General features: G+C 37.7%; 1 protein-coding gene across 2 annotated transcripts; it reads left to right on the forward strand.

Annotated features, from left to right (window-relative positions):
• The first annotated feature begins 710 nt into the window (after window positions 1-710).
• Window positions 711-8,285, forward strand: cxcl19 (chemokine (C-X-C motif) ligand 19). 2 transcript variants are annotated; one of them, XM_046063935.1, is made up of 4 exons: window positions 711-820; window positions 2,473-2,601; window positions 5,734-5,869; window positions 7,543-8,285. In XM_046063935.1, the coding sequence occupies exons 2-4, from the start codon at window positions 2,514-2,516 to the stop codon at window positions 7,670-7,672; spliced, it is 354 nt and encodes a 117-aa protein (XP_045919891.1). In that variant the 5' UTR covers window positions 711-820; window positions 2,473-2,513; the 3' UTR covers window positions 7,673-8,285. The 2 variants fall into 2 exon arrangements, with proteins under 2 accessions (XP_045919891.1, XP_045919892.1); XM_046063936.1 differs by lacking the exons at window positions 711-820; window positions 2,473-2,601 and adding an exon at window positions 2,797-2,898.
• Window positions 8,286-10,157: the final 1,872 nt, after the last annotated feature.

The following is a 10,157-nucleotide window of genomic DNA, read 5'->3' on the forward strand; positions in this document are numbered from 1 at the left end:
TGTATTGTAGCTGTGTGAAAACATTTTGTACTTTCAAAAGTTTGAATTACTAAAATCTGTACATATAGATTTAGTTTTTCAGTCTGTAAGAAGATCTGTAACTACATAGGAAATTTTTAAATAAAGACGATTTGCACAAATTCTTAGTTAATTTCATAAGAGTTAATACTTAGTTACATTCCACCTACACTCAATCAACCCATTAGTCATCACAACAGTTTTTTTCTTTTACTTGGAAGGAGGAAAGTGACAAATATGTCATCACTTACGCTCCCTGTTGCAATAGCTATTGCAGCAACACTGATAAAACTTTTACTTCTGGCCAATCTTCCCATTTGGTGAAGAATGAACATCGATCAAGCTTGGTTGTCCTTACTGAGATATATATTTATTTCAACAACGCAAATCTGACGTCAGAGAAACCTTCAGTACAGAGAGCACTTACAAGTTCATTCTCCACCAAAACCTTAAAGTGTTAATGCATTATCTCGGTTTTATATGGTGCCTAAGTTCTTGTATAACATCTCTGTGGGAGGGGTAGACAATGTGACTCTAAGCCAAGATCAGTACTTATCATAAGAAGCTGGAACATCCCCAAGCCCTCAGCATGTATTCATCATGTGTCAGTAAGGGTGATAAGGTCACTAATCATGACGCTTTTATAATAAACAATACATTTCTTCATGAGCCATTAACGTTTCTGCTGATTTCGTGTTTTCTATTCTTTTTTAGCACTGTCCTCCATCTCTGAACAGTTTAAGGGCAGAACTAACCGGAAAAGGACTTTGAAATGAGAAATCATATCGTCATAAGTATTACGGTATCTACATTTGTAATTATTAACCTTATTAAACCAATGCAGTGTATACACTATGTACAATAGTATGGCCATTCTGTGTTATGGGTTGTTAAAAGTCCAAAGAAGTTTTCCAAAGAATTTTGCTGAGTCATACTGTAATACATCATTTCATATCTTGCAGTCATGTGGCCTTGAGGCTTTGCATGATGACATGTCTTTACCCCACATTTATGACACGAACATCTGATCAAAACACATGCCTTCAATCATAAGGGAGTAATATTTCTCAAGTCAAATCTGAAAGTGCTTTGTTATCAAAAAGATGAGTTTAGTTGTCATCTTATCGTAGGAAAATACATTAACAAATGATCCTTGGTGAACAGATACTTGTATCTGGGGTCAAAAAGCCATTCATTGTGAGGATACTTGGTGTTGATTCAACCTGACATATTAAGAAAAAACAGACAGAAACTTGTATACAAATCTTTTCAGCATCAATGAATTAGTTTAGCTTCAAAACTTGAAAACAAATTGATTGAAACAATGTAGATGACATTACTTTTCTGTTTCCTCTTAAAATTCCATATTTCAACATAAGATGTTTTAAGAATAAAAACAAAACTAGTTTATATCATCAGATGGATATATATATATACAGTGTAAACACGAAAACAAATTCTACTGATGATATAAACATAAATAAAATAGAAATGACACTAAAACTAAAATGTGTTTCACTTTCAATCTTATGCACAGGACAAAGATTTGGGTAGTTCCACTCATTCATCATTGAAAATAAATAAATAATGAATCAACTGCCAAAATACCAAAAACTTAAAGCTGGATAATTTTTTATTTATAAGCTAAACATCACACACATTTGGCAAATTATTGGCCTTATAAAGTTGCTATGGGTAATACGTGAAACAGCTGCCTATTTACAGGTCCAGCAATCACTGTGCAGCATTATTTTTGATTCAGAGTCATGTTTCTGGCAACAAGATGAATCAAGAATTCACTCGCATGATAGCTCTGTTTTTTTGGTCTTCACCAACTCCTGAGTAAAATGGGTTCAGTAACAGCCAAATGCTCCAATCTGTTCACTCGTTAGTTGCCAACTGTGTCAGCTATTTGGTTTTGGGCAGGTCTATCAGCCAAAAACAGCCAAACATATTGTTGATGAGAGCAGAGAGAGTGAACTTACACCCAAAAGTTAAAAAACAAAACAATGTGCCGAAATAAGCCAAAACGCTCCATAGAGCTGAGGGGGACTGCTTAGTTGGGTGAGATTCTGTTGTGAGTTTGCCACTAGGCGTGACCACTTTCACATTACACATAGTCATTTGAGCCATTGTTTACATCAAAATATGTATTAATGCTACTTTGCCAATGGCCCTTCTTCCCGAAATCAATAAATAGTTGCTGAGAGTAAGTCAAACAAAAATACATCCACACCACAAGCTAACACCAAATGGGAAAAACATTATGTGAGAAGAAATAGTGAACTATTTCACATAGTCACTGTATTGTGCTGTATATACAGGGTCACATCAAGCCCCAGGGAAAAAAACAACAACACTACTATCTCACAGTATCATGTGCCCAGCAGCCACAGGTAACACGGTGTTTACAGAAGTGTATCTGATGATCATTTTATCATTTTCCTCTTTCAGAGTCAGAGGGGGAAAACAGAGTTGAATACAGCTGCAGAGCTATGAAAAGCAGAAGAGCCATGAAGCTGTTGGCTGACCATCCAGGCAGACATGCTCCATCTGTGCGACTCATTTCTCTGGCCGCTGACCGTGAGCGTGCCGTCTCCTAACCATGAACCTTCCACATGACTATCTTCTGCTGCACATGTGAATGCACCAAAGTGTAACCAACACACACACATACAAATTAAAATTTCCCACAGCTAGATTCATGAGGAGCACATGATCACCGTATGTGCAAATATTGAAAGACAGAATGTATTTAAACAGTCTCAACAGCTAAATGGTATCAATCTGGTAGCATACAGAACCTAACAAGCATCTGCATAAACAAGATGAAGCTCTGCATTCTTCTTGTGTTTGGGACCCTGTTTGTCGTCATTAACGGTAAGAGCACAACTACACAGTGGTGAATTTCCTGTGTAACTAAACATTCCTGAGGTCTGTAACTGTGGGGTAAAAGTGGGTGTTTTAGGCTGCTACTGATAAACTCAAGTCTCTGCAACATTAGGCACTGGGATTCCTGCGCAGTTGTTCTTTGCTAGAATATAAAACCAACAATCTGGGAACAGCATTTGTACTTTAATAGGACATTAAACATGCTGCCAAAAGCAAGAGCAAGAACGTTGTTGTCGGTGAACCACGTTTGCAACTGTAAGGGAAATTCTGCTATATGTGGACATTTTAAAGCAAGGATTAATCCCTTGAACTTTTGAGCATTAAAAATATCCCACTGAGATGCATTAAAAACATTATATTTTTTTAATATTTAATCCAAACAAAATAATAACTCTGTTTTTTCAGGTTGTAGTCCATTTAATGCAACATGTACTCGCTGATCACTTTCCTAAGCCTGCAGCAGAAAGTGTTTTCCCACAGTTAAGGCAGCAGTTTTTTCCCCCTGTACATGAAAATCACCTTGTAGAGACATATCAAACTTCTGTTATTGTTACATTGTATTGTCCGCGTTGATCTGAAAAGTCTGTGTTGTGTCACCACACCAGTAACCAGAGGTGGAGGAAGTATTCAGATCAATTAGTTAAGGGAAATTAGCAATATCACAGTGTAAAACTTCTCCACTACAAGTAGAAGTCCTGCATTCAAAATTTTACTTGAATGAAGTGTGCAAGTATTAGTGATGTTTTTATAGGTCTGGTGAGACCAAAGACAATTGTCCAGCCTTTCCAGGCTGGACAATAAAGTGGTATTCTATTCTATTCTATTATCAGCAAAATGGTTTGATCCTTGTTTCATGATGGCTCCACGAAGATTCAACTGTGAGATTGGGAGTTGAATAAGGTGGCTCCTATCAAATCGTTCTGGGGTCAACTCTACTCCAAGTAAAGTAAAAGTTCATCAAAATTGTACGGTAGTGAATGTAGCTACTTTGTTTACATTCCGCCCCTGAAGGAAAACAAAACAAATTGTCAATTGCGCAATGTCTATGGAATGTCTTCTCTGATAACATCTCAATAATACTAAATGTCTCATCTACAAAGTATGTATTTAAATGGTGCATTTGTATAATATTTTAGCAGGAAGATCACTAGAAGAGAAAAGGGGCAAAGAAAAAAGTGCAAATTGTAAGAATGATGAAAGCATGGCTTTACAAAGTGTTCTTGTTTGCATTTTATTCATGGATCAATGACCATGGTCTTACAACATCATGATAAGGCAATACCAACTTCTCAGTAAAATAAAATAAGGAAGGGAAAGTTGCAAAATCACTGTAATTAGTGCATGGTTTACGCTGACCTTGTGATTTCACATGGATATTGCCAAACCTTTGCAGGTCAAAGTAAAATAGATCCTCAGCAATCCAAGTTTCTTCTCTCACTGTGATACAGTTGTGCTCAAAAGTTTGCATACCCTTGAAGAATTGGTAATATATATACCATGTGTAAAGAAAACACGAGTGAGCAGGCAAAACACATGTCTTTTATCTCTTATGGGATTCACATTGAACTGTAGGTCATAACAGAATGGCATAATCATAAAACAAAACATGGCAACAAAGAAAAAAATGAACTGACCCCTGTTCAAAGGTCTGCATACCTTTAGTTCTTAATACTGTGTATTGCCACCTTTAGCATCAATGACAGCGTGCAGTCTTTTGTAATAGTTGTCGATGAGGCCCCGAATTCTTGCAGGTGGTGTAGCTGCCCACTCATCTTGGCAAAATACCTCCAGTTCATGCAAAGTCTTTGGTCGTCTTGCATTAACTGCACTTTTGAGATCTCCCCAGAATGGCTCAATGACATTAAGGTCAGGAGACTTTGATGGCCACTTCAGAACCTTCACCTTTTTCTGCTGTAACCACTGGAGGGTCAACTTGGCCTTGTGCTTAGGGTCATTATCATGCTGGAAAGTCCAAGAGCGTCCCATACGCAGCTTCTGTGCAGGAGAATACAAATTGTCTGCCTGTATTTTCTGATAACATGCTGCATTCATCTTGCCATCAGTTTTCACAAGATTCCCTGTGCCTTTAGAGCTCACACACCCACCAAAACATCAGTGAGCCAGCGCCATGCTTCACAGTGGGGATGGTATTCTGTTCACTATAGGCCTTGTTGACCCCTCTCCAAACATAGCGCTCATGGTTGTGACCATAAAGCTCCATTTTGGTCCCGTCACTCCAAATTTCACTGTGCCAGAAGCTGTGAGGCATGTCAAGGTGTTTTCAGGCAATTTGTAACTTTTTTGGGCTCGAGTGGGCTTTTTTGTGGCATTGGCACAGTAAAGGCTTCTTTCTGGCAACTCGACCATGCAGCTCATTTTTGTTCAAATACCGTCGTAGTGTACTCTTTGAAACAACCACACCATCTTTTTCCAGAGCAGCCTGTATTTCTCCTGATATTACCTGTGGGTTCTTCTTTGTATCTAGAACAATTCTTCTCGCAGTTTTGGCTGGAATTTTTCTTGGTCTTGGTTGGCTTGGTATCAAGAGATCCAAGAATTTTCCACTTCTTAATAAGTGATTAAACAGTACTGACTGGCATTTGCAAGGCTTCGGATATCTTTTTATATATTATGTAAATCATAATATTTCTAACTGCTAAGCTGATAATGTAATACAAACACAAGATAATTTCTTCCTTGCATTACAAAATATTCCAAACTTTGAAACACCCAAAGTCTGCCGAAAAAGAGAAGCCTAAGTGGGATTTCTGTCCGCTTAAACCGGTAAAATCAATATTCTGACTGAATGTCTGTTGATGACAGGTATGCCGCCAATCAGCAGGGACTACAACACACACTGCCGGTGCCTGCAGGTGGAGTCGAGGATCATCCCTCCAGACAATTTGAGGAGCATCAAAATCTTCCCTGAAGGGCCACACTGCCCGGAAACAGAAGTCATGTAAGTTTAACAAAGTCATCATACAAAGACAATTTTGTCCCATTCCAAAAATTACTCAATTCACATTGATGATTGCTGGTGAAATTCAACATGCTATACAATCAGGGCTGCAAGTCTTGTATAAAACATCAACCTCACACTTGAGAAGCTTGAAACCACAGACGAATTCATTATCAGAAGTGTTGCAAAGTAACTTTTTTTTACTAACTTGAACTCCTGTCTTTCTCTAAACTGTCAACCATCAAATAAAGGCAAAAATGCAACCCAAAATAATCCCCGTAAAGATAACTTTCCTCACTCTGAAAACCAAAGAGAGAATCAGAAATCAGAATCAGAATTACAAATACTGCATTGGAAATTCTTGTGTCACAGGTGCACACATTGCACATCAAGGATGTTCATAAGTTAAACCTGACTGTGAAAGTGCTTTTTTCACAATTTTGTTGGATGGTGCAAAAACATCTGTGAAGCGACCGGAATATTTCTACATACTAGGAATGATATCGCAGTTGACTCCATTATCATCTGATCTTAAATGCGCATTTACATGAACTGATAAAAATGGAGGTGGATGTGGTCACTTGTTTTATTATGTTAGATAAAAGATTGTGAAGACAATACAGAGCTGAGCTCCAGTCAGTTTCCAAAACATTACAGCACAAGTCCAGACTGACTGCTTGGAGTCTTTCCTCTACTTGGCAGCTTTCTGGTTTCTATGAGCATATAAAAAACATATGATATCAATTTGGACCCAATTTTTCATTTCAGTTTTTGGATTCTCTCCCTTGTTACGAAAGGATGTGTTTGATTAAGCATCGGTTCTTAGGAATATCCAAGTTCAGCACAAACCCTCATGAAGTGATTTAAAACACTAACAACTGTCAAACTGTTTTGATGATAATCTTGTTTTAATTATTATGGTCATGGTCTGTCGGTCTGAGGACCGTAAGGATGTGGTCTTGTTATTTTTACTGAGATCTGGAGGGATTTACTGAGGATTAGTTTAAATCACACACTTAAAAGTGGTAAAACTGTATCATCTGTTCAGTGACATCAATTTTAAAGACCAAAAGTGGAAGGATTTCTTAAAACAGTTTACTAGATTTGGCACAGTAGAACTCAACAAATTACTAGACAGAATGGAACAGTTGGAACTTTATTGGTTTGTTGAATGGGGGACTTCTTTATATTAAATGGTATTTACACACCTGAGTGAAGAAAAAATGACACGTGGAGTTCCCCAAGGTTACAAAGTCAATTAGACCCATTTTTCTGTGCACCATAAATCTGAACCCAACTCCCAGAAAAGTTAAGTTCTGCTCCAACTCTAAATTCTTTTAAAGTGAGCAGGTACAACATTCCTACTTGCCACTTCCTTTTATTATTTTAAATCAATTTTATCTTATGTTTGGCTTCTATTGCATTTTACTCATATTTAAAATTCTATTCATGTGTCTTTTTATATTAGAATTAGAATTGCCCTGTTGTTGAACGGGGCTATGCAAATGAAATTGTCCTTGTCTTGCCTTTGAAAATGGATTTAGATAATTGTGTGGGAGATAATCTCAAGCAAATGATAAAGAAGGTTTGGTTGCTAGTCAAAGACTTTGGTGCATGTGAAACCTCATGAATGTTTCTAAAATCCTGGCTTCACCTTTAATCTTTTTGAATAGAGCCGGGCTGGCCAGTGGGGTGAAGGTCTGCCTGAACCCTCGGTCCTCCTGGGTGAAAAAGCTGATCCACTTTGTCCTTGAGAAACAGCTACATCAGCAGGAAGGAGCACTTCCCAAGAATGAAGCATAAAATCATGGTGCACGCTAAGAAAGATGTTGCAATTAAAGCTGTTAAGAGTAACTCATTTCTGCAACTACGAGCCAAGCTGTTTTACTTTAGTAAATAAAAAGTGATTAAATTAATATTTAACCCAGTCTGTGTAACTTTTAATAACTTTTTTATGTAGTTAGTGTTATTTCAGCTTCATTGTGTCTTTTACATTGTATTTCCAATGTTTTTCACAAAATATTTGACACATTTAAAAAAAAAAAAAAGATTGATTCTGGATTTATATTGTTGTAAGTGTAAGAAAGAGCATACAAATGCAGATAAGTATGTGATTATGTTCGGTAGGAAATGGAAAGTTACCAATCAGCTGTAATGTAAAAGACTTTGTGTGCATAAGGTATTTAATTTTTCTTGTTAAAAGTAAAGTGTGATTTAAAAAGCATAATTTCTCTGTGAAGAAAGTTTGGCTGTATGACCTTTTGAAAGCAGATATGTAGCATGACTTGAGTAGTATTATAATGTGTAGCATATCATTTCCATGTAATTCTCCAGTTGGTGATTCTTGTTCAACAATATATGATTGATTACTTTGTTAAGGCTTTAATGATAAAAAATATATGTTTGAAAAGTAAAATGTGTCACTTCTTGCATACAATCAACACCTGCCTTTGCTCTGGATGTGAATCCAGTTGAACCATTGTGCAGGTAAGCTGTAATAAACTTCAGCTTTATCAGAATCCAAATCATCTTAATTGCTTACAGTCTCTGACAAAAGTCTTGTCGCTTGTGTACAAATTGACAAATTGAAGTGCTGCTGAAATATATTTCTAATCAAACAAGATTTCTTTTTACAAGAAATGGCTCATTTTAATCCCAACAGCTTTTGTAATAATGTTTCAGTGCAAAACGAAACTGTCAAAAAGTATTCTAAGATTCACAGCTTGGTAAAAAGCCCACTGAGTCAATTTTTGCAAAGACATAAGTGTTGTCACCTTGTCATATGAGCTTCACCTGTGACTAATAATGGATCATTTAGGTCTCAGGTGTGTATAAAAACAACCCCAGTACACTAGACCTTCACATCAACAGCAACTAGACCTCTGCAAACATGCCTAAGATTCACCCTGAGACTAAAGTTTTGATTATCAAGAGGCTGAAGACCAGATCCACTGCTGATGTGGCAGACACCTTCAATGTGTCTCAGCGTCAAGTACAGAGGATAAAAAAAACATCTGAAGAAACTGGAGACATTTTTGACAAGCCCAGGTCAGGCAGACCCCGCAAGACAACTGCTCGAGAGGACTGTTTGTTGGCTTGAAAATCAAAGGCCAGCCCATTTTCCACTGCAGCAGAGCTCCATGAGACCTGGTCACCTGAAGTCCCTGTGTCGACCAGAACAGTTTGTCGGATTCTGTCTCGAAATGGCCTCCATGGTCGAATCAGTGCCCAGAAGCCAGCACTAAACAAAAGACAATTGAAAAACCGTGTGGCATTTGCCATGGCCCACAGCCAGCTAAAAGGATGGACGCTGGAAAAGTGGAAGAAGGTGGATTTTTCAGATGAATCTTCTGTTGAATTACACCACAGTCGCCTCAAATATTGCAGGAGACCTACTGGAGCCTGCATGGATCCGAGATTCAACCAGAAAACAGTGAAGTTTGGTGGCGGAAAAATCATGGTCTGGGGTTACATCCAGTATGGGGGTGTGCGAGAGATCTGCAGGGTGGAAGGCAACATCAATAGTCTAAAATACCAAGAAATCTTAGCTACCTCTTATATTCCCAACCATAAAAGAGGCCAAATTCTGCAGCAGGATGGTGCTCCATCGCATACTTCCATCTCCACATCAAAGTCCCTCAAGGCGAAGTAGATCAAGATGCTGCAGGATTGGCCAGTCCAGTCACCAGACATGAGCATCACTGAGCATATGTGGGGTAGGATGAAAGAGGAAGCATGGAAGACGAAACCAAAGAATATTGATGAACTCTGGGAGGCATGCAAGACTGCTTTCTTTACTATTCCTGATGACTTCATCAATAAATTGTATGCATCCTTGCCAAACCGCATGGATGCAGTCCTTCAAGCTCATGGTAGTCATACAAGATATTAAATTTGGATCTCACAGCACCACTACTTCATTTGCTGACATATTTTTGTATTTGCAGTAAATTTGTTCAATTTCTGGCGACAAAACTTTTGTCTTGCCAAAATTTGACCTTTCTGTCTTGTTTAAATGATAAATCTTTTTTCAGTGAAACTAATTTATTTCAGTGCATTAAACATCATTTGGGAGGGTTTTAGCTTTTCATATGAGCTATTTCTAACACCAATTGATTAATTAAAAGTCAGGTTAATAGCAGGTGTTTCTACAAAATAGATAAGCGACAAGACTTTTGTCAGGGACTGTAGTAGGTTTACACATGCAAGGCATTTTCTTTGGTATTGAGGTGCAGAACAATAAACATTATGTAGAATACATAAAGAAAGAGACCGCAAGTACTACAGG

Source organism: Micropterus dolomieu, linkage group LG12, assembly GCF_021292245.1.
Source record: "Micropterus dolomieu isolate WLL.071019.BEF.003 ecotype Adirondacks linkage group LG12, ASM2129224v1, whole genome shotgun sequence".
Lineage (NCBI taxonomy): Eukaryota > Metazoa > Chordata > Actinopteri > Centrarchiformes > Centrarchidae > Micropterus > Micropterus dolomieu.

Coding starts and splice junctions, on each gene's coding strand:
- cxcl19 (XM_046063935.1), top strand. CDS start 2,514: ATGAAAAGCAGAAGAGCCATGAAGCTGTTGGCTGACCATCCAGGCAGA. Junction 2,602..5,733: donor CATTTCTCTGGCCGCTGACC/GTGAGCGTGCCG, acceptor TGTTGATGACAG/GTATGCCGCCAATCAGCAGG. Junction 5,870..7,542: donor TGCCCGGAAACAGAAGTCAT/GTAAGTTTAACA, acceptor CTTTTTGAATAG/AGCCGGGCTGGCCAGTGGGG.